Source organism: Triturus cristatus, chromosome 1_1, assembly GCF_964204655.1.
Source record: "Triturus cristatus chromosome 1_1, aTriCri1.1, whole genome shotgun sequence".
Taxonomy (NCBI): Eukaryota; Metazoa; Chordata; class Amphibia; order Caudata; family Salamandridae; genus Triturus; species Triturus cristatus.
The window spans coordinates 991,378-1,015,612 of record NC_140579.1 but is presented as its reverse complement, the minus strand read 5'-3'; the positions used below and the strand labels follow the sequence as shown (position 1 = coordinate 1,015,612).

Genomic DNA, 24,235 nt, shown 5'->3' with positions numbered 1-24,235 from the left:
AGGTAGCTTCTGATGACTTTTATTAAGAAACTTTTTCCAGTTCCAGCTTGTCCGCATACATACATCCTGATTGGTTGAAATGATGTGCATGAGCACTCTTTTTTTTCATGTAGTAATCCGTGATCAATTTTGTTTCTGATCTCTTCATAAATTTGTTGCTGCTCTTCATTCAGTTGTCTTTCCAAATTTGGTAAGTCTATTAATTCTTCTTGAGCTTGATTCATAGCCGTTTCCACTTCAGTCATAGCTATTGCAGCTTCATTTTCAACGATTGGTTGTCCTAGGGGATCTTGACTGAGTGTTCCAGAACTTTGGCTGTCTTGAGAACTGTCTCTAGCTACTTCAGCTGCAATTGTAGTTTCCTGTTCAATTTCTTCATTTAACATTTGCACATAATTTGTGAAAGTACTGCATTCTATGCTGTCTTTGCAAGCATTAAAGGAATCTTCATAGCTTTGAAATTCTCCCAGTAGTTCGTCCTCTGAACGCCATGGTTTAAACAGCTGTAAAAGAGCCAAGTAGTAAAATTCCTTTTTGTCAGTAGTTTCGCAACTGAGCTTCCTGTGATTAATCAAACTTCCTTTTGTTTGCTTCACCAAACATCCTTCCTCACCAATGACTTTATATTTTCCATTGTTGATGTCTTCTGTGGCTTTCCGTGAATAAATGTAGTTCTGCAGCACTTCATAGAGACACATGTTCTCTAGATGAAGACTTCTCTTTGGGTAATATGTGTCCAACATGTTTGATTTCAAAATATCTGTACTTTCTGGGTCATTCTCGGCCAAATATTCAATTTCTCCAACAGATTTCAGTACCCAATTTCTCATTGCTGCAAGGCCTAAACTTGCCCAAATTATTCTTCTTGATTTCGAGTAGAGACTTGCAGAAGATAACCTATCTGAACATTCGTAGGATCCAATTTCTCGATGCGATAACATCTTTAAACTGAAACTGTATAGCTTCTTACTGACAGTCTTCTCGTGAGAAATCTCTTCCCAAATTTCTTTCAATTCATTTTTTTCTGATTTAGTAATGTAAGACGTTACATATCGAGCAACTGCAATGGAATTGTCAGCTACATACTGTATATCCATGTTAGCATTCCACATGGATAAAATGACTGGGTTGTAGTCATTTATATTTTTTGATTCTTCTTTTCTTTTTAGGTTGTAGGTATTCTTAGGTGATTTTCTTGTAATAGTATGTCTCACAGCTGACATAAAACTGTTTACTCTTCCTTTTGAAAGAACAGGTCTAGGAAATCCAAATCGACATTTAGTGTAGAATTTATCTTTGCTCTTGTATTTCCGTCGACAGTATTTTCCACACCGATGACTTTGGAAACGTAAAACTTGCTCCTTTAACTTTTTCTCTTCTGTGCTTTTTGGAATAGCACATGTTGCATATTCTTCAATGAAAGATAACACTGCTTCATCAGTATCTGTTCCAAACTTTGGGGCATCCTTGATCCACAACAGCATATGAATATGGGGAGCACCTCTTGCTTGGTACTCTTTTCTCCAAAAGAAATCCACAACTTCTCCAAGAGGTGGATTTTTTTTATTGCAGATGAAGCACATCATGGCCTCAAATCTATGATTGAAATATCTGCAAACATTAACCGGATCCAATGAGCACAGTTCTCCTGCTGTCTTGTATTCGATGTTTTTAATGTTTGAATTTGCCTCTCGTAGAAAATCCAGTAAATCATCCCAAGCGTACTCGGCACAGCTTAGGGTAAGGAACCATGTTGGAGTTCCTAAATTCCGTAACATGCATTTTAATTCACCATGGCGTCGGTACCAATATTCATTTGTCCCACGCTGACAAGCCATCAGATTGATCAGTTGTGTTTCCAAATGATCATCTCGGTGCTGCACTTTCTCCATAAAATCCTTAGCAGACACATTTTGTAAATGTACTCCACTTTTTAAAATGTGATTTACTGCATAAGATAATGCAGACAATTCGCTTTCAAATAAAAGATGGAACAAATAAGGAATACTTTGTCGAAATCTTGGATCTTCTGCATATAGTCTTGTAGTCCGATACTCAGAAGCTGGAATCTGTTCTGGACGTTCATCGTATCGTCCTCCTTTTCCTGTAGGAAACAGCTGGGGAAAACATCGAGCTTCCAAGCTCTCCTCCCATACACTCACGGGAGTTCCTTTTGCTTTCTTCATCTGAAACAGATCAATAGTGTCTCCCATAACTTCTTTTGAATGAAGAGGATGTATGCTAAAATGTTCATAAATTTCTTCTTCCTTTGACTTGTCCAATTTTTCAATTTGTCAAGTTGGTGTTTCTGTGTCTTCTTGTAAATCTTCTTCTTCTTCTTCTATATAAATTGATTCATACCATTTGTTATTCCTTTTCAAATACAAATTTGCTCTTTGTACTTTCCGTACATCTACCAGCTCCTGCCAAATCTTCTTATTCTTTGTAGGTACACCATTAACCAGAATAACTAATGGTTCAGTTTCCATAGTATCTGCATCAATAGTTTCCATATTTTTTTTCAAATCCAAGGGCAAATACACCACTCTACCTTTTAAACCTCTCAGTAAATCTGAAGGAGGTAATTTACCAGTTTTGGGCTCCATACGTACTATGGTCTGGAACGGATGAACACATTGAATGAGTATAGACTCATATGTATTTAATTCAGAAAGTTCGGCAGGAATAGCATCCAATTCTAAATTATTATGTACAGCTCTGGTCGGCATTCTATTTTCTTCTAACTTATTATAACAGTATTTACAAATACGCTGATCTTCACCCAGTTCAAAACAATTTTCAAGAAATATATATGTGGCAAAATCCTTCCACTTATAATTATCTTCATTTTCACTTTTTCTGTAGAGATCAACATTCCTGGTTTGTTTTTTATAATGAGTTCTGCGGCAACAAATACAAGTAATATTTGGTCTTTCATTAGAGATTATTGCAAATTTTGTCATGTGATCATTAAATTTCTTACTTACAGAGGGTTCTACATTCTCTTCCACTTCTTCCTCAATAACTGTGTCATTACCTGCACTGTCTTGTTCTGGACCAAAGTAACTAAACTGAATTTCATCAGTAACCTTCTCTACATCTGATACCGATCCACGGAACAGAGCCCTATTCAATTCATCTAACTTTATTGCTGGACTTTTAGCAAAATACAATCGTCTCACAAACTTTCTCATTTCAGTATGATGAACAGCCAGCATCCTAAAATGATGAAAAACACTTTTACACACTTTTATAGATAGACAAGCCAGAGAATGTCCCTGCAAACCAGTATTCTCTCTCACTCTGCATGGATCTAGACTTTGAAGCACCTTAATCTTCTGTTTAACACGTTTTTTTTACTATATTCTCTTAGAAACTCACGAAATTTATCAATAGATTCCTGACGCACAGTGCAAATACTACTACAATTCCAAGTATACACTGGGGCTTTAGGACGTCTCCCCATAGCCTCATCCGCCATCACTTGTTCCTCATCTCTTGGAACCATTTTCTCCTTCTCCATTATACAACCATTTTTCACTTCATAAGCACGACCTCTGGTGTCAACTGCATGCAGCAAACTATTACTTTGAAGATAACTCTCTTCATTAAAAAAAGGTTCACTACTTGAACTATGCATCCATTCTCCTAAAAACACTTTACAAAAGTTTGTTCTTTTCACTAGTCTTTTCCTTTTGCTTTGTGATTTCAGTACATTGACCATTTTATCTAATGTACGCATCCTGTTCAAAATTAAAATTAATAGTTTCCTTTTTAATTCTAAAGCCTTTGCTACAATGGCTTCAATTTCTTTTTTTCTCTTATAAAATTTAGCTTTTTTCTTATATTTCTTCACATCCTTTATCAAATTGGACATAACTCTTCTCTGAAACATTTTTCTACGAATCTCTTTAAACGCTGTTTTTCTTTTTAAGTTAATCTTTATTGTTTCTGAAGGTATATTTACATTAACTAAATGCTCAATTTTTTCCTGTTGTTTTCTATTTAAAACATTATTTCCAGTACAGACATTTTGTAAATTTTTCCTTTTTTTGAAGATATTGTTTAAAAAATATTTTGTCTGCTTACCAGAAGACTTTCTCTTTTTCCCAACATGAGCATCTCCAACTAACTTAGGTCCTCCAGTTGTCTTCAAATATAGATTTTTTTTTTGTGGTTTTTCCTTAGTCTGGATTTTGTAGGCATCTTAAATTTTGTTCACTGCTCTTCAGCAATACCTGAAAAAAACTAAAAAAAAATTCCTTTATTTTATTTAAATATATTACTATATTTTTTATGATCTTTTCAAATCTTAAAATACTATGTACCCCTTTCTTACAAGTGAAAATCACAATAACACCATCCCAAATTAAATATCTAAAAACAATTCCTGTGTGCACACAGAGTCATGGTTTGATATTAGGCAGAAAACGAAATTTCTTTGCCAATTTGAAAGCACACTTACTACTCTTTTTTTGGCAAGTGATAAGTACTTTTACAGTCTGACACATTTTCAATCCACTTTTCAGATTCTGAAAACAGCACATGTCCAAACAGCTTTTTGAGACCAGGAACATGTGTAACCTGGGTGACTGACTACACTCCAGCAAAGGCAACCAGCCTTAGTGATGTTGAATGTATTTGCATTACTCACTGCAACCTCAAACCCCACTCGGTTGTGAATACTATACATGATTCTACATGATAAGCAGCTGGGTGTGTGCTAAGAGTCTGCTTCTGCAGAAAAATAGCTGCCCCTTTCCTACTAATGCAAATGTAAAATTACCAGAGTAATACGCAATAAATCTCTGTCAACAATTCCTCTTTGCACACAGAGTCATGGTTTGATATTAGGCAGAAAACGAAATTTCTTTGCCAATTTGAAAGCACACTTCCTACTCTTTTTTTGGCAAGTGATAAGTACTTTTACAGTCTGACACATTTTCAATCCACTTTTCAGATTCTGAAAACAGCACATGTCCAAACAGCTTTTTGAGACCAGGAACATGTGTAACCTAGGTGAATGACTACACTCCAGCAAGGGCAACCAGCCTTAGTGATGTTGAATGTATTTGCATTACTCACTGCAACCTCAAACCCCACTCGGTTGTCAATACTATGCATGATTCTACAGGGTAAGCAGCTTGGTGTGTGCTAAGAGTCTGCTTCTGCAGAAAAATAGCTGCCCCTTTCCTACTAATGCAAATCTAAAATTACCACTGTAATACGCAATAAATCTCTGTCAACAATTCCTCTTTGCACACAGTCATGGTTTGATATTAGGCAGAAAACGAAATTTCTTTGCCAATTTGAAAGCACACTTACTACTCTTTTTTTGGCAAGTGATAAGTACTTTTACAGTCTGACACATTTTCAATCCACTTTTCAGATTCTGAAAACAGCACATGTCCAAACAGCTTTTTGAGACCAGGAACATGTGTAACCTGGGTGAATGACTACACTCCAGCAAGGGCAACCAGCATAGTGATGCTGAATGTATTTGCATTACTCACTGCAACCTCAAACTCCACTCGGTTGTGAATACTATGCATGATTCTACAGGGTAAGCAGCTGGGTGTGTGCTAAGAGTCTGCTTCTGCAGAAAAATAGCTGCCCCTTTCCTACTAATGCAAATGTAAAATTACCAGAGTAATACGCAATAAATCTCTGGCAACAATTCCTCTTTGCACACAGAGTCATGGTTTGATATTAGGCAGAAAACGAAATTTCTTTGCCAATTTGAAAGCACACTTACTACTCTTTTTTTGGCAAGTGATAAGTACTTTTACAGCCTGACACATTTTCAATCCACTTTTCAGATTCTGAAAACAGCACATGTCCAAACAGTTTTTTTCTTCCAGGAACATGTGTAACCTGGGTGAATGACTACACTCCAGCAAAGGCAACCAGCCTTATTGATGTTGAATGTATTTGCATTACTCACTGCAACCTCAAACCCCATTCGGTTGTGAATACTATGCATGTTTCTACAGGATAAGCAGCTGGGTGTGTGCAAAGAGTCTGCTTCTGCAGAAAAATAGCTGCCCCTTTCCTACTAATGCAAATGTAAAATTACCAGAGTAATACGCAATAAATCTCTGAGAACAATTCCTCTTTGCACACAGAGTCATCTTCTGATTCTATGCAGAAAACAGTATTCCTCATTTATACCAGTACACCTTAATTTATGGTGAAAACATAGTCCATAATATTTTACATGTTCCTTACAATTAAATTTGTCCCAAAACACAAAATGATAAACACAACTTCAACTAAAGGAATTCCAATTCTATTATTCATTTCTTAATTTACCACATACATCCCCTCTCAAACTCATAACTCACCTTTAAAATTAGTTAGTTGTGAAAGAAATGTGGCACTCAAACAGCAGATTATCAGAGCCAGGATCTCTGTTCTGTACACCTCTCTCCTCTCAGCAGAACCAGATAATGGCAATGTTTCCCTCTCTTTGTCCACACATATACATGTTAATTTCAAATCTCAGTGCTTCCCCCTTTTTTTCAAATGTAATCACACATTTCTATTGGTTGAAAACCAACCCTTTTCCAAAAGTACCCTTCCCCCAACTTGACTTCTGCCTAGTACCCTTCCCCCAACTTGACTTCTGCCTGCTACCATAGCAACAGCTCATGGAACACTGCTGTGTGAAGTCAGGTCAGAAGTTCGCCACACAATGTTTCATTTCCAAAGAGCAAGAGTGCTTGACTTTCTAACCTAACAGCAAATCCATAGTAATGTTCTTTGGTAACACATTTTTCTGTACCAATACAAAACATGCTTCTATAAATTGACACATACAGCCTAGTTTTTAGTGTAGAATGGTATGAAACAGCCAATGAGTTCTTTTTATTTTAAAAAAAAATGTATGCCTCCATTTCCAAACTGTCTCATTTCTTTTTCCCATTCTACTGAAATACACCTCCTGAGTGCATCCAGATCTCCTTTGAAGATGTTCACAGTGTGGATTGTAGGGCACAGCTATGTCTTCTGGAGTGAAAAGTATGCAGAGAAAACAGGTATGGTGAGAGACCTTGCTTTGCCAAATGTAGACATTAAATGGATTGGTCAGAGAGGGTTAAAGTGGCACCAATTGATGCCATTGGTGAAATCCTTCATGCAAATCCAACACCCTGACCTCATAATAGTGCACTGTGGTGGCAATGACCTAGGCACTTTGACTGGGGTAGGTCTGGAAATGCTTATGAAGGAGACCTTTGCACAACTGTTTTCACTTTTCTCTAAAACTGCCTTTGTGTATTCTAACATATGCCAAAGGCAAAAATGGAACTGGTCCAATCATTTTTGTCCGCAGATTGACAAAGCAAGAAAGCACGTCAACAAATCTGTTTCTGCTTTCCTCCGAGACTATGGTATGGGTTCCATTTACCACAACAACTTGCGTTACGACATGCAAGACATTTATAGAGGAGATGGTGTACACTTCACTGATGAAGGGAACAGAGTCTTCCTCTTGAACCTTAGACTCTGCATCGATACTTACTTGTAGGTACCACTAAAAAATCACTTCATAAACACAACGGCTCTTTTTAGAGCCCCCTAATATCTAAACACTTAAATCTGAATTTTATTTCTTTTTTTATTTATTTTTTTCTACCGTACGCGTACGGTAAGCTTACCGTGCGCGTACTCCGCGATTTTTTTTTTAAAATTAATAAATGTTTTTTTTGGTACTTTTGTGTCCTTATTTGACCCCCTTTCAAATGTTAGGGGGTCTGTAACTCTCTTCCTTGCCCCCTTTTCACGTTATCTCCCTTTTTTTTTCTGTGTGAAACACACGAAATGGCGGCCGACACTTCCTGATTTCGTCCGATTCGAATGTTTACAGTCATGTGACAACCAATCAGATTTGAGCTCGCGCACGGCACCGTACGCGTACGGTAAGCTTACGGTAAGCGCACGGAGCGCACTTGCAGATATATATATTGATTTAAATGCTATTTTCTCAGGAACTACTGAACAGATTTACACCTGACCTACAAAAGGCACTTCCTTGACCTGCGGACTACCTCTCTGCCAAATTACAAGTAATTCTGTTCAGCCGTTCGGGCTCTAGCTGTGTCTAAAGGTCCTATGGAAAAATGCATGGGGAAAACGCGTTTTGGGACCCCCCTTTTTTCTCAGCCCCCGCTTGACGAATCCCCCCGAGACTTTCAGGGTAGGAGCGGAGCGTAGCGCCCCATTAGTTTTGAAAATTTCGCGAGGATTAGTCGACCGGCGCCAAAGTTATTCCAAATAGAATGTTGCGGATTTCCTATGGAAACAGGGTCCTAACTATAACTACCTACTGGCGACCGCCAGTAGGTAATATATATATATATATATATATATATATCACTAAACAAATTGCCAGAAATCTGTTTTCAGGGGCACTCAACAGTTCGCCTGTCCTCCGACTATATCTTCTCCTCACCCCCTGATTCAGAGTAAAGTGTATGCCGACGCGTTTCGAGGAAGGAACCTCTTCTTCTTGGGCTTACAAGCGCAATGAACAGCACGGACTCGCTTGTTGATGCTTTAATTGATTGTGTGGCCTCTTAGTGGGCCGTACTTATCACGTGTCATTTCCACAAAGCATCTTGGAACATATAGTTCAAAGCGGGTCTTGATCTCCCCTGAGTGGGTGTGCTGCATGGCGCCATAATTTTTTCCTTTGAGTAAGGTCCGAATTCAGCGGGTGAGTTACTCATAAATTGCGGCTTGCTGTTGCTGTTTGAGGGTCAGAGACAGTTCCGACCACAGCCTCTCTCTTCCTGCTGTTTTTCGAGATGGTGCTCCCCATCGCGGTTCGGCAGCCGCGCAGTAAATCACTAAACAAATTGCCAGAAAGCTGTTTTCAGGGGCACTGAACAGTTCGCCTGTTTTACTCACGCAACGAGTCAAGTGCTGTTTGTGATTCTCTGGCCCCGAAGAAGAAGCGTCAAGCTTTGAAACGCGTCGGCCCGCACTGTTTCTGGGATTGGGAGCAGATGGAGTGATAACACACCGGATGGCAGGCAAGCTGTGAGTGCCTCTGAAATCCGCTTTGGGCGTTTGTTTGTTCATATATATATATATATATTACCTACTGGCGGTAGGTGGGGCGTTGCGCTCCGCTCCTACCCTGAAAGTCTCGGGGGGGATTCGTCAAGCGGGGGCTGAGATAAAAGGGGGGTCCCAAAACGCGTTTTTCCCATGCATTTTTCCATAGGACCTTTAGACACAGCTACAGCCCGAACGGCTGAACAGAGTTAAATGAAATTTGGCAGAGAGGTAGTCCTCAGGTCAAGGAAGTGCCTTTTGTAGGTTTGGTGTAAATCTGTTCAGTAGATTCTGAGAAAATAGCCTTTAAATCAATATATATATCTGAGCCAGCTTACGGTGCGCTTACGGTGCGCTTACCGTACGCGTACGGTGACGTGCGCGAGCGCGATTCTGATTGGCTGTTAGATCTTAGTAAACATTCGAATCGGTCGAAACCAGGAAGCGGCGGCCGCCATTTTCTCTCTCGGACTCTGACGGGGGGTTGAAAAACAAAGGGCAAAAACATGTAAAGGGGCTGTTTAGACAGCTCCCAAGCACCTAGCCATGTCGAGGGAGTCCCCAACGATCCCCCAAGTGAAAAAAGGCAATTTTAATTTTTTCGAAAATTTCGCCGATTACGCTTACCGTACGCGTACGGTAATAAATATTAAAAAAAAATAAAAAAAATATCCACACTCTCCCCACCCCGTGTGCAAATGGTGCCAGAAGGGCACCATTTGTGCATGGCATATAACAACAAAGCCAAACATATATTTTACCTGTCACAACGATGCTCATCATATGTCCTCCATGTGCGCATCAGAGTACCCTCCGAAATTAACCATCCTAGACAGACACTGACTCACAAGAACCCAGGACATTGTCAGACTGAAGAAACAAAAATGAAGCTATTCCAATAGGTGGAGGTTGGGCTATGGTTATCACACTTCGCTTCCCTCTATACCCCGGGCTGATTTCGACCTTGGAGACCCAATCCACAGGTCTTTGCCAATACACTACAACCCAGTGACCTCTGTTGGGGACTACGGGGGAGCCTCTAGGCCCCCGCGGTCCATGCTGTTGGTTCCCACAAATCAAAAGCAATCCGCTACCTCCTGAGGGTGGGCAACTCAGGAGGTAGCAGGAGCCGTCCCTGGAGGTCCGCGACCGACCCCTCCCTCCCCCCTACATTAATATATTACAGTCCGCCCCCCCTGATTTTTGATAAATTGGCCCGGGGAGGTGGCAGAACCCGTGGCTGCGGTGGGAGAGGATGGGGAGGGGGAACGCCACAGCAGCCCAACCTGCATTCATTTTCTGTTTAGCCCTGGGAGGGGCTGCGGGGGAGGCCATATGGGCCCCTGCATTATTTTGGTATGATTTGCCCTGGGGAGGTGGCGGAGTGCGCGCTGGCCTAGCAGGCCCACTCACATACATATTGTTACATCCCCCGGGGAGGTGGTGGTCCCCAGGCTGCAGGGGGCACATGCCACTCCCGCATTAGTTTATAAACATTTGCCCCAGGGAGGTAACGGTCCTCCAGGGTGCGGGTGTGCTGCGTGAGTGCCCCCCACATACATAAAAAGCAATGCCCTGGCCAGGTCCCCAAGGACCCCCCTCCTATTTTACTAGCATGGGTCCTGGTCCACCTGGGAATTAATTAAAAACAAGCATGCAATTTAAAAAATGCTTCTTTGGCCTGTCAGGGACCATCTTTATGGGATCTGCCCCCTTTTCTTTTTTCCAGGTTGAAGTGTTGGCAACCAATCAGAGCTCTGCATTTCCCTGTAGGAGCTTGTTTTTCGTAGTCATCACGACTGCAGATATCGCTAGCTCTGTTTTCTTACATTTCTTAACAATTACTGAACTAATTTAAACCACAATCTGAGTAACCTAATCTACCTTTATGCCAAATTTAGTGTAATTCTATTCAGCAGTTCCGGCTGCAGGCATGTCTAAAGGTCCTATGGGAATTAATATGGTAAAACACACTTTTTTTTACATGCCTTGTTCTCGGTCCCCAATTGACGGATCACCCCGCAACTTTTTGGGGGAAAACTTTGTGAAGATTCGCCAATTGGCACCAAAGTTATAGGCAAGTCAAAAAATGCTTTTCCTATGGAAACATGGTCATGTCTATAACTACCTACTGGCAACCGCCAGTAGGTGATGTATATATCTCTATCCGGTGCAGGTAAGCCAGGGGAGGCTGTGCTGGGTACCACTGTGCAATGCCATTCCTGTTGAATACCATTGGCTGGGCCATTGCAGAAAGGTGGGCCCACTCCCTGAGAACCCAGCATAGTACATAGAGGGAAGCGAAGTGTGATAACCATAGCCCAACCTCCACCTATTGGAATAGCTTCATTTTTGTTTCTTCAGTCTGACAATGTCCTGGGTTCTTGTGAGTCAGTGTCTGTCTAGGATGGTTAATTTCGGAGGGTACTCTGGGGTGGAGGTGTTGGGGGGGGGGGGGAGGGGGCGGGGGCTGCCGAGAGCTGAAATGTACACATTTCTTCAGGTGTTTAATTGGGTCTGCTGGAAGAATGCCTTTCGATGGGGACCTTGGGGAGGGGGAGAGGAGCAGGGTAATGTAGAGTAAAACGTAAAATAGGGCATTGCTGCTATACATATAACACAAATGGAAGACTAAGCAGATACAGACACAGGGGGAGAAGAGAGAATCTTTTCTGGGCTCCAAAGAATCCACAGTTTGCAAACGTGAATACCATAGAACTACATCATCAGACTGTAGATTGAGAAGTGTAAAAAAGAAGAAAAAAAACAAGGCAGCAGACCTTTTCCATCTATGCACCCATGATGTGGACCCACAGCCCCCCATCAGGACCTCCGTATAGTGCTTCAATTTAAGAAAAGAGTTAAAGACTCTTTAAAGAAAAGTACATCTTTTTTTTTTTAAATTCTTTTTATTGGCATTTGATAATATAGATGTACATTCATCATGTTTCACATATATGACTGTAATATATAAGTAGCAAAGTAGACCTTCGTCGATATAGAGAGTACGTTTACATCTTGGACAGCGTGGATGCGGTCTGTGGTGTAGCAGGTCTTTGCCGGTTTAAAGAAAAGTACATCTTAATGAATTAACCATCTACAACCCATCAACCTCTCCTATTACTTAACGTTATGCAGAACTGTCCCCATGTAAAGGGCTCTGCCCCTTTTGTCTAGGTTTGCGGCACAGAAATGCCATATACACGTTTCCTCGTTATCCGAGTATTGTCTCGAAATGCAGTGGGGCAGGAGCCACAGGAGTTATTTCCTTTAACAAATGAATATTTTTCTGTCTAGAGATGTGATATGTGACGTCACTAGTGAAGTAACCAATTACATCATTTGTGATGGCACATGTCACATCATGAGCTATGAGCTATGTGTTAATGTCATGAGTGAATTACTACTGACTTCTTTATGTTAAAAAGATCTGTTGGTACCTGTTTTTTTTCAGGGTGAATATCAAAGCCAAGCTGAGAAAATCACAAGAACCTTTGAAGAGCTGCAGAAGTTTCTAGAGGAAGAAAAGAAAAACATACTTGGCAAGCTGGAGAAGGAACAGACCGAACATCTACAGAAGATTACTCTGAAAATTACTGACCTGGAGAAACAAAATGCCTCCTTCAAGAATCTGATCGAAGAGCTTGAGCGAGTGTGTCACAAGCAGGATGTGGAGTTACTGACGGTGAGGGAGTGTGAGGGTTTACAAATGTACACATCTGGAAGAGCTGCCTTCTCTACTCATGAGATACGGAGCTCCTGGAGGTAACTGGATTAGAAATCTACAGCAGCATGACTTACCCATGCCCCAGTGCCCTGGAGGGAAGTGTGGGAGCAAGCTATGGAGTTAAGGAAGGCAAAAGGCCTCCGAAATCTACAGATCTAGAATAGCTGCATTCCTTCTCAAAGTGAAGTGTGAGCCTTTCCATTCCACACCCAACAGTATGTCTCTTGATGAAGGAAAGAGAGGATGTTGATGTCGCGGACAGATTATATTTGACCTGCAGAGATTCTAGAGTCTGAACTCAATAGTCTGTATCGGAACTATTGCAGTCTGCTTGCCTCTAGTAAGTGTGTTCAACCTTCATTTGACATTGGCTTCTTTTAGGACTGCTCATCTTGGAAGCATCCTAGACCAGATCATATCATATGTCTGTTAGGCATACCTTAGTATGTGTATTATGTTAACATGCCAGGTATAATCGCCTTAGTTTTTCTGTGACCATCTTTAGTCATGTCTTTTATCCCTTCTTTCCTACCGCTATCTTTCTTCCCCCACAGGTTTATCCTCCCCATAATCTCCTGCCCTCCCATTAACTCCTTCGCTCTCCAGCCTCACAGCGCTTAGTGCACGCACACTGGACACTCGCAAGTGTTTTCCTCCTATTGCTTGCCAACACTGGGAAGAAACCAATACAAAGAAACGCGCAGGCCGCCAGACCTGCTGCTGCATTATTCCCATGCGGTGCGTTTGCCAGCTACTTACCTATACACTTCCCTGACATTTGACCTGTCTTTGAATGGACAGCAAATGTGAGGGGGCAGTTTGGCAATTCCCTCCCTGGCCTTGCCCAAGGGCTTGGGAGTGGGGATGACACCCGTGACATCTCTCCTTGCCTAGGGGAGGAGAGAGGTCACTCTACATTTGCATCAAGCAGCTTCCGCGTTTCCTGGTGTTGTATACCCCCCAGGCACTAAATCTTAGACTCTCGTTACCTGATCCGAGGTTAAATAGTGGAAGGTGTCCCTCACTCCAAGCCCCCACACAATCAATCGATCTATCAATCAGCAATTGTGTAGCGCAGCACTGAAATCCCTAGGAGTATCTGGGCGCTGTGGATGCGACGTCTGTGTCAAAGAGGCAGGTCAAAAACAAGCAGAAAGAGGGAAAATAACGCGCAGAGTGTGTAGAGAGAGGAAAAAATAGAGGGCAGAAGTGGGTAGGAAAATGAGCAGAAAGCGAGCTGAAAAGAAGGCAGAAAACGAGCAGAGGAGGCACAAACCTAAGGCAGCAGAGGGTAGCGGACTGAGGGCAAGCTGGACAGGATAACTGTCGCATGGGGAGCTAGCACGAGGACCTGCTTTACTCCTGGGAAGGCATGTAAACCTCCTATGGCCTTGCCCAAGATTGATAGGTGGAAGAGACCTTACCTGCAGGAAGCATTGTTTTTACACCCACCTCGCAATGCCCAAGATTGAGTGGAGTATTTGCAAAATAATAATGGCATTTGACAGTTTATCTATCCCTCCCTATCACCTTGTTCCAAAAGGGCGTGGGAAGAAGTGCCAGCTAATAGCCACCTATGCAGACCGTTCGCAACTGAGAGCAGGCTGTAGGGGTAACAGGCGACTCACGCCTTGTGGCCTGCTGCTCTCGGGGCTCATGTAAGCGCAGAACAGAATCCCCCATCAGCTGCCTCTGCACCAAGTGACAGGCTCCTCTGTAACTCGATGAATTGTGCTGGCCAGCTGCCTAGCTGCCAAAGTTTCAGATTGCTATGTGTGACTTTTTCATAATTCTTCTCAGCCTCCTAGTAGTTTCGCTGGGCGGGTCGGCAGACAAACAATTAAATTGATTCCTGCCGTAGCCAGCCTTTGCCCACTGGATGCTCCCAATCATAAACCATCTTCAAATCCTTACCTGAAACTCACTAAACTTGTCCAGGCCACACAGAAATGAAAGAAGCTGCCATTCAGCAAGAAGCTCTTGACCATCAATCTGTGCAGAAGTACTTGATTGCTGCTGAGAAGTGCCGGTACTCGCCTATTAAAAGCATTGTAGCAGTGCCGAGAAGTGCTGGGGCTATCTCTGCCAAATACTCCGTACCAGCTATGCTTGCCTATTTAAAGCAGTGCCCTCAGTGGAATCCAGACTTGTGGGAGAGTTACAGCGTGGGGGGGTCCTTCTATTGGTAGTGGGCTTGTAGGCACGGTTTTTCACTGCCATGGGACATGCCTGTTATTCTTCCAGCCTCCTGGAATTATGGCTGCCTCCCAGTACCGGTAATTCCAGGGGCTGTTGTAGGCAGGGGTGGACGGATGACAGATATTATTTCGAGCCAATCGTAATGGGGACAGAATGTTGTGTGGCCTATTTAGGCTGCTATAGTTCCTTCTACAAGCAGCAAAGAAATGCTGTCTCCGTAAACTGTTAGTCTCCACCCCAACCACAGGGAAAAATGCTGCAGATAGGAGACAGCTGACCGACCCCTTCATTTCTTTGGACGTTCATTGACTTAGGATTCAGACCACTAGCACCCCTGTATCTACTCCTGTCCATTGCTTACTATCCCTCCAAAGCTTGCTCCCCACTTGCCACTCTAGATCAGGCCTAATGTCGCAACGTCCTTTCAAAACGTTTCATGTATCCGGAAACCAGTGAGCTGAGAACTCATAATACAGTAGTCTCCAACCGTTCCCTCAACCCTTTCGGTTTACATGCATACACCATCGCTAGTGGTCACGTTTCCCAGGTCCACGTATGAGGTGTTCCTCTAGTCCTAGTCTTAGCTTTGCGACGTGGACTTGTTGGCCCAATTTTATAGAGGATAAAACAGAGCTACAGATCTCATGATGAAAACACCTGGTCTTGGTGAGCTTCAAGCAAACCTTGGGAGCTCTGAAACTGGCACTTCCGTTGTCTCTTATCAGAGAAGCCTTCAGTTGAGAGGCCAATAATTTTAAGGGAAGAAAGTCTCAGCGCCCCCTTCAACCAGTCTAACCCCATTTTCCAAAATTGGGGTTTTATTTTAGAAGTCATTTTCTCAGTTGTGTTAGGCTAGTTAGATCAGTTCAAATTAACCAAAAATACAATTCCCAGGATGCACTAGGTTGATATAGAAAAGGACAGGGTTCGACCATGGAGCCATCTGGTAGCTTTACATACCCCAGGCTCTGTGCTGCTCAGTCAAACGCAACATTTGAGCCACATGTCTCTATATTTCCCTTTGTTTTGTTCCCGTGTGCAGGATACAGGACAAATGCTCGCTACACACCTGCGAGTCACTTCCTTCCCTTGGGACCTAGCACCTCTCTTGTTTAACATCTCTTCTAGGTGCAGGCTCCTTGGAGCCCCAGACTGTGCTCTTCTCTGAGTTCTGCTCTCCATTTTCCGGGGCTGGCCACTCACCCTTTTATTCCGTGCCCGTGGGGCTGGCTAATGTGGGAGCCCGGTCTGAACTGCCTCATACAAGCTTCAGTGTGAGAGGGATTAGCCAGGGGTCAAGAACAATCCCTGAGCAAGAGGGGGGAGAGAGTGGAGGGGAGAAAGTGAGGGAGGCCAGGGAAGGGGGAGGGGAAAAAGGGGGATAAAGGGTAAGAGATAAGATGGATACCGAGAATGGTTCAGAAGTCAGCAAAGGAATGATAGTAGTGGGGTGGTGACGAACGTGGATGGAGGAGAGGATATGTAGTGAAAGAAGAAAGTAAACCATAAAGCACGGGGAGAATGAGGGTGATAGAGGCAGAGATAAAGTAATTCTGTTCTCTTATACTGCCCCTATTCAAAGATAATGGTGAACCTTTTGCCTCTTCTGTCACGTCCCACAGCGCCTGACTACATCATACAATCTAACTGGGCTCCGGCTAGGCTGCCTTGTCTCGGTAGTAGCCATTGGGCACTACCTCGATGTGACGTCCGGCCTGAGAGCCGCGCTGTAAGAATCAAGGCTTGATACATTGTAGCAGTGAGCCTCAAGCCTGAGGGAGCAGCGCGCACATGCTACGGGCTGCCAGCTTCCACACACGGCAATAAACAGTTTTAGGCAGCGCTTGAGTGACGGCTGAGACACTATGCACACGCGTGACATTGCATTTCAGTGCAGTGATGTGGAGCACCATACTGAAATGCTTTAGTCTAACTCCTGGTGTGTAGCAGGACTTTAGCTGCTCCATTGTATCTTTACCCATGCCTAGCGTTGGTTTGCAACAAGGTGTGCAAATATTAATATATCAGTATTTTTGAGGAAGACTGGGAGGAGGGGAACACACAGATCTCTGAGCATGGCAGGTGTATTGACATTCCCATATCATAGATACTTTTGATCTCCAGACTGATCATTTCTGGGCAGTGTAGTACTTTGCTGTTTTAAAGGGAAATCCTTTTGTAAAGTGCTCTTCATAAGTGCATTGTGTGGCACCACTTCACATATACCAAAGGAGGAGGAAGAGAGTTACTGCTTGAGTTTTAATAAGAATCATTGGACTCACAGGCACAACATAAACTTCACTTCCTGTCTTCTAGTCATACTTTAGAATGTTACCAATCTGGCAAACTAAACCTAGACTCTATATATGGATTGACACTGACTTGTGCTCTCTGTTTTTGTCTCCCTCACTCTAGGATGTGCGGTACGTCTTGTACAGGTATGGTTATTTTCTCAGGTAAGGTCTTGTAAAACACACAACTTTCTCAGCTGTTTAGGTTCCTCAGGTCAGTTGTAGCCCACTTTACTCTAAGATGTCCTTTTTATGTGATCTTGTACTTTAGATTGGATAATAATGTCACCGACCCAGGGTCAGATGATCCCCTCCTCCTATTTTTTACCTCATCCGCCTTATGTAGAAAAATTAAGGTTGCGAGAAGTTCCGGGAGTTTGGAGTTGGGAGGGGGCTGGGGGTGCTCCGGAGGAGGAAGAGTGACTGGAGTGGTATCAGCAAAACAATAAGGACAGAAAGTTGAATCTCCTCGAACAGTTCTTAACCAGTGCAATTCTTAAAGTGCTTCCATCCAAACCACTCTTCTTTAATGGCTTGGCTTTGACTACCTTACAAAGGTGTTTTTCTGAGACTCATTACTATGTAACTATATTTTTGTATTTTAGGAGAAATTTCCCTTTAACTATCTACATGTCACTCTAGCAAATTTAGTTTTCTGCTTCTCTGTAAAATGCCATCATTTAAAAATAGTAAATCTTTGACGTAACTATGCTTTATCAGTCTTTTTTTTTTTTTTTTTTGAAAAACCTTTATTGACGTTTCAATCATTTACACGTATGGGCCTACAACCCCCCGGGGCCGGCCGCTAAGTAATCAGAACAATAAAAGCAAATGTAAACACAGGCGGCACCTCGGAGAGCAAAATCTTCAATCCAATATAGTCCGGCCAATAAGCCGCGCAGGTAGGACACCAGGAGAAAAAGGGTTTTTCATTTTATAATAAAACAAAACAGTAGGATCAGGTGCCAAACAATTTCCCAACAGCGATAAGGGGCAAGGATAGGAGACGTAAGCAATAAGCAGCAATATATTGAATCAATGGTGCAGACACGGGAAATTCCGGATGGGGAAGAATATCAAAAAACAGTCGCGCCTGCAGACCCCAGTACCTAACGCCCAGCGAACACCCCGGAAACTGTGGCACACATGAAGAGGCAACGATTCACAATAAGGGAGGTGTACCGCACTGATCCCAGAAAAAGGAAGACAAGAAGAAACAGAGAAGAAAAAGGAGGCCATGGAAAAAGAGATAAAGACTAAAGAGTCCCCTCCCCCAACCCCCCACCCTGCACCTCTGCGAATGAGTATGGCCCCACCCCCCAGCAGTGTGCCTGTCGCCCTGGAACTAGACCCGAAATATAGAAGAAACAGGGAAAAAGGAGTAAGAAAGAACCCCACCAGACGGGGGGGCGGAGAGAGTATAATAAACTGGAGGAGGGCCTTCAAATCATACCCCCGGCTTCTCCCTCCCGCACGGTGAAGTCTCCCCACAGCAAACAATTAGCAGCACCAAGTCGATCATATCAAAAAAGGGGGGGAATGGGGAGCATTATGCACCAACTATGCGAATAACCATGAGAGCACGCAACCATGAGTCCGCCCGTCTACTAGGTGACCACCCCCGAAGGATCAGCCTCAGCCTTGACCACTCTTTGCGATTCTGCCCATGCCTGCCCCTCGACCCAGCACCATGACCGATGTTCCAAGGTACAGGAGTGTCCAAAAACAACCGGGAAGCGACGCACACAGGTGGGGTGGAAGTCTCTGAGTACCAGCACAGACCGCATCATGGAGGGGCGTCTTTTCCAGTGCTGCCCCAGGATCTGCACTGCACACAAGGTCCAGACAGGCTGAATCAGCCAAAGGAGACACACGTTGCTGGAATTGTCCCTGGGTCGCCGGAGACCGTGCACGGGACGAGGCCACCATCTTCCACTCAGGTCCAATACCTCCGGAACAGATCAAGCCCACAGTTAGCCGACCACACGGTAGCATACTGTCCGGAGTGTCCGGCTGTGCACTAATCGCAGGGGGGGCCGCAACATCTTCCTCCTGTGTGCAGTGTGGGAAGCCACTGTGTACCTGTGGACCAGCATGCCGCCACTGTCCCAACGCTGATGCCACACCATCTAGCTTCCTCCCCAGGACCCCGGCGCCATGAGCCAAGGAGAAATGAAGGGCACCAAGGGCCTCCAGGAGGTCGCCGTACCCCAGAGCAGCTCTCTCCTGCTTTATCAGTCTTAACTCTTATTTTCTGCCTCCTTGGACCCTAAATAATGTAACTATGCATTTAGTGTACATTTTCTTAACGGGGACAGTGTAGTTACACTCCGAAGAGCATAGATTTAGAGAAACCTAGTTGGCCAGTCAGCGGACAGGGAGCAAGCACATGGTTTGATCCTCAAAAGATCATGTGTAACATTTCAGAAATGCGCCCCATAGTGTACAATAGGTTCAGATTTCACACTTTAGTAATTCACAAATTCCAAAGAATCCAATGATTCCTGCAAGATAACTATAACAATTTTACGCTTCTCCAAGTACTTACAAATGTAACATTTCTGCAGGCCGGTTTGCAGAGGTATAACATTTTGTCTACGTAAAAAGAAATTAAATATTCATTAGCCTATTTAACTTGGTTATTCCTTTTTAATTACACTTTTCTCATACAAAGAATCTCCTTCCCAATGGCCCACTCTTTTAAAACTGTTAGTCCAATCCTCTTTCGCCCTCTCAGAGGTATGTAAATGCCCTCCACGTTATGAGTTTAGACTACTTTTGTATGCTGTCCCACCTAGAAACATACACAAGCCGCCCCTTATTCCTGATAACTGGCTTTTTCCAGCATATGTTACACCTTTGTAAGTGTGCATTTCCAAATGTAAATAGTCACTAGGTTTGAATATGTGATTTAGAACTCAGATGTTACTTTCATAAATTGATACTTTTGCACACCTAGGTTCTGCCTAGGTGAAGACAAGCTTTTGAGGAGGCCTGGCTCAGCGTACTGTGGCGGCTGCTGTATTCAGGGAGACTAGCCCGAGGATGCACAATGGAGGCTACTAGTTCACATGATCCTATCTTGCAAGTCTCCATGAATTGCTTCTCCTCTGCATTTGGCATGGTAGACGTAAGTTCACCAAGAGACCCTTTGAGGGCTTGCTGCTGATTTACTTCCTTCTTGGACTCTGGGAAGTGTATGGTCCTAACACAGCAGAGGTCAACCGAACTATCTGAAAGTGCATGGAGTAGATGCAGGAGGTTTTCTCTCTTGCTACTCAGTACTCCACCAGGCCACTCATGCTCTATGATTCTTGGTCTTTTCTGACAGTCTGAAGCCGGTAAAGGCACCTACATGTTCATTAATATGCAAAAACATATCCACACGTACAGCTTTAATCCATATTTTTGTGTTATCCACAGGTGTGATAGTGTGAAGGTTCTATTGCCGAAGAATGATTCAGTTGAATCAAATATGCAGAGTCTGCAGAGCTTCAGCCGCCATCATGCCTATATACAGGAAAAGATCAAAGAATTTATAGGTAAATACCAAGTGATCTATGAAACACTCCACCACGCGCAGTGAAGGTTGGCCAGTGGGCCTTGATGCTCCAGCTCTTCATTATTGCATCTCCATTTATATTTCCACATACAGGCCATAGTGCCTTGTCCTACAGTGCTGAGCGCAATAGACTTTTCTCTTCGGTCCGCAGCCCCAAAATAGAGAATGGGTGAATGGCTTGCTCACCAAATCAAAGTAGTTTATTTTTTAAGAGTTGTTCTTGGGCGCTCAAACTACTGAGTAGACGTACAACGAACCAAGCAAAGCAGTTACTTGAGGAAAGTTCTACTTACATGCCAAGTGTGGTGTAATTATGTTCAGCTTTTTTCTGAATTTAAGAACAAAAATTCACATTGAATTAAAAATAGGAAAAGTCATTTTTCTGACCCCCCCCCCCCCCCCCCCTTAACTGAAATTTGACTGTTCTGCAGAGAAGTTGCCATGCCAACCCCGAGTCTGATGTACTTGTTTTTGAAAGGTTTATGCACATTCGTCCACTATGTCAAAGTTATTAAGAAAACTTTAAAGCCTTTTCTGGGAAGGTCTGACATAACTAAAGCTATCCACTGGCTATCCCCCTTTTGTTGTATGTAATATAGATTACTTTATGGGCTTTTACTGAACAAACTGCAATGGTATATGAACTCAGATTTCATTGTGAACTGACCAATATGGACAATATTTGAAGCTTCCTCTGTGTAATGGGAGTTTCATCATCATGACAGCTCTGCAAACTATTGTCTGGGCACTAGAGCTAAGAGTACGTGTAAGATCAAAGTATGCACTAAGGTTATCTAAATAATGCCGCAAACAAACGCAAATTATGCCGTATGTTCTCTGGCAATCTTGTTTCGATCTATTTGACCAAGAAATAAAATGTTGTTAAAATCTGCAACGTATGTGTCAAATGCAGTAAACCCATTACTATGCGGCAAACTCGCCAACAACAAAATCTTGTAAATCCACTGGCCCTTAGTATAGTCCAGTTTTGTCAATAATATATTTGTGAAAGGTAAACAAAGCCTAAACATTCTAATTCAAATACGTGATCATTGTTATCTGTACTTGTAAGAGAACAGCTTGTTCAAGCTGATTACACTGAAATAAACTTTATGAATAGTCATACATACATATAAATAATACATAACTGGTAATCTTGGGATGAGAATGTTCCCTGCATGGTGTAAGTTGTCGTTCCCTTCTCTGAGAGCCCAACTGCAAATATCTGATACACAGTTTTTTTAATTTTTGGGCCCCAGTCTTACACTAATCTAGTATGTTGACGAAGGCCTTAGCTTGCTCTTTGACATGATTGAGGCCCTGGAACAGGACAGAGAGGCAAAGCGTGCCTTCATTTGTTGGGCAGTGGACAACCCGTTTGTGGTTGTGGCGATGCTATCATACAGTGTTGTGTGAATCCGTAGTTGTGGCAAAACCTTTTTAATCTGTCATAAGAGTGAAGGCCTACTAGGCAATTCGTGTAAAGTTCACTGGTACATGCGAACCTAGAAAAGCTCTACTGATTAGTCTTCCAGGGCACAGCTGGTACAGGGTTGGGGTGTAGGGTGGAACTGCAGTCTCTGTTGTATGAATATATGCATGTGGTATTCGTACAGCACAAGCCTACCTAAAAGACAGCAGAATGCTGTCCAAGGTCAAAGATGGGCTTAAAATAAAGGAGTGATAAGGGAGGTAGCCTGTTTGTGGACAGTTAAAGCATTAAGATGTAATGTTCTTTAAGGAGGTATGTCTTCAACTCTTTACTAAATTGGAGCTGCGTTGGGGTGATCCTGATGGATGTGGGAATGATGTTCCAGATCCAGGTTGCATTGATGGAAAAGGCCTGTTAACTTGCTTTTTCTATGTTTTACATTTAGTCTGAGGTTTGATGGTGTCCTGGATGTGGGTGTGCTGAGTAGCTTCAGAGTGGATGAGCTATGGACTACCTAGGACGCACGCATTCGGACCACAACCCACAGCTGTTGCAACTCAGATGGGACATTGGCCCTCCCCCACGTGGCATCTACAACCAGTAGTATTAGAAGACCATGCATTTTGCGCATCCCTGGGGACATCCATATTAGAATACTTTGTGATAAATGAACACACAGCAGAATACCCTCTCATAGAATGGGACACCTTTAAGGCCACTTGAACATCTGGAAACAATTAAATGACAGACTCAGCTGAATAGAATTACAACTGCTGGGGCAAGAAACAAAGCAGTCAGCGGGTAGCCAAAATACAAGGAAGCTAGATACATTACGAGCCGAACACGTAGAAAGGCTGGAATGGATTATTTGCCACCCCGCATTTTTTCCCCTTTCTGCCTCAATTTTTACCACCATCTTTTGTTGGACATAGGACTCTGGGCACTTTACCGCTGCTGAATAGTGCTGAGGTGCAGGTGCTCTCTCCTAATAATATGGCTGCCAAAGGCCCCTGCTACTGCGGAATGGCCACGTCATATCTGCGCGCTAGTAGTTTGGGACAGGCTGGGACATTATGATACTGTTACCCTGGGCGTCCCACCCCTTGTCACCAGAGAAGCCACCAGAGAAGCCACCATAGAGTCCACAGAGCCTTCTGGAATTTTCCAACCCACCAGGTTGGCGCCAGAACTTGCCGCCTTTTTGCAGGGTCACCTGACCTAGGGGTATAAAGGTAAGGGAGGGAAAACCTGACAGTTTGTTGGAGCACTACTGGACCTGGGGACCCTCCGCTGGAGTATAGGCTGCTGGACCAGGGGGAAGCTACACTACTGAGGCCCTGCTGTTCTCAAGATAGCTGAGTGATCCTGCCAGCCTGCTGACCTTGCCTAGTGTGAGGGGGAACCCGGGGTGCCAACCCCAGTGTGCCTACTCAAGACGTCCATCCTACATCCTGCTGCTACCAACTTCCCCTGCAACTGAACCCTGCAACTAAATCCTGCAAATAGTACCTGCCAACTACTGCCAGTGCCAAGACTGGGAAGCGCTAGGAACCTGGCACCTCAAGCTCCCCGACTAGCGCTGTGATCCCAGAGTGCTGAGAAACTTGCGAGCGCTATTGCTGCTGGGAACCACAAGGTAAAGGGCCATGACACCCAAGCGCTATATTGGCAGGAATTGCCACTTTCTGTTAGCGCTGCGCCAATTAAGCGCTGTCCCGCAAGAATCTGCCTCTTCCTGCTAGCGTCGTGCTGGTGCGCTGCTGTGGGCCCAGGATCTGAGGGTGCTGCAATCGCGACTGGAGCCGCACCTCAAGCGCTAACGCTGTGCCCCCAGCGCTTGGCCCTGAAGAAGCGCTGTATGCCCAGATCACCGCTGCGGCCCCCCTGCGTGGTGAAAGAAGAAGCGCTGCTGTGTCTGAACTCACTGCCGCTGGCCGGGCCCCCCTCCACTCCCTCTCCGGGAG

At 43.7% G+C, this 24,235-nt stretch overlaps 1 protein-coding gene across 1 annotated transcript in view; it reads left to right on the top strand.

The window, feature by feature from the left end:
• Nucleotides 1-24,235, top strand: part of LOC146869039 (E3 ubiquitin-protein ligase TRIM39-like) — a 67,246-nt gene that overhangs the window by 34,699 nt on the left and 8,312 nt on the right. The window contains exons 3-5 of the mRNA XM_085632550.1: nt 12,515-12,745; nt 17,402-17,424; nt 20,701-20,819. Coding sequence (XP_085488676.1) covers nt 12,515-12,745; nt 17,402-17,424; nt 20,701-20,819 — 373 coding nt within the window. The remainder of the gene's footprint in view (nt 1-12,514; nt 12,746-17,401; nt 17,425-20,700; nt 20,820-24,235) is intronic.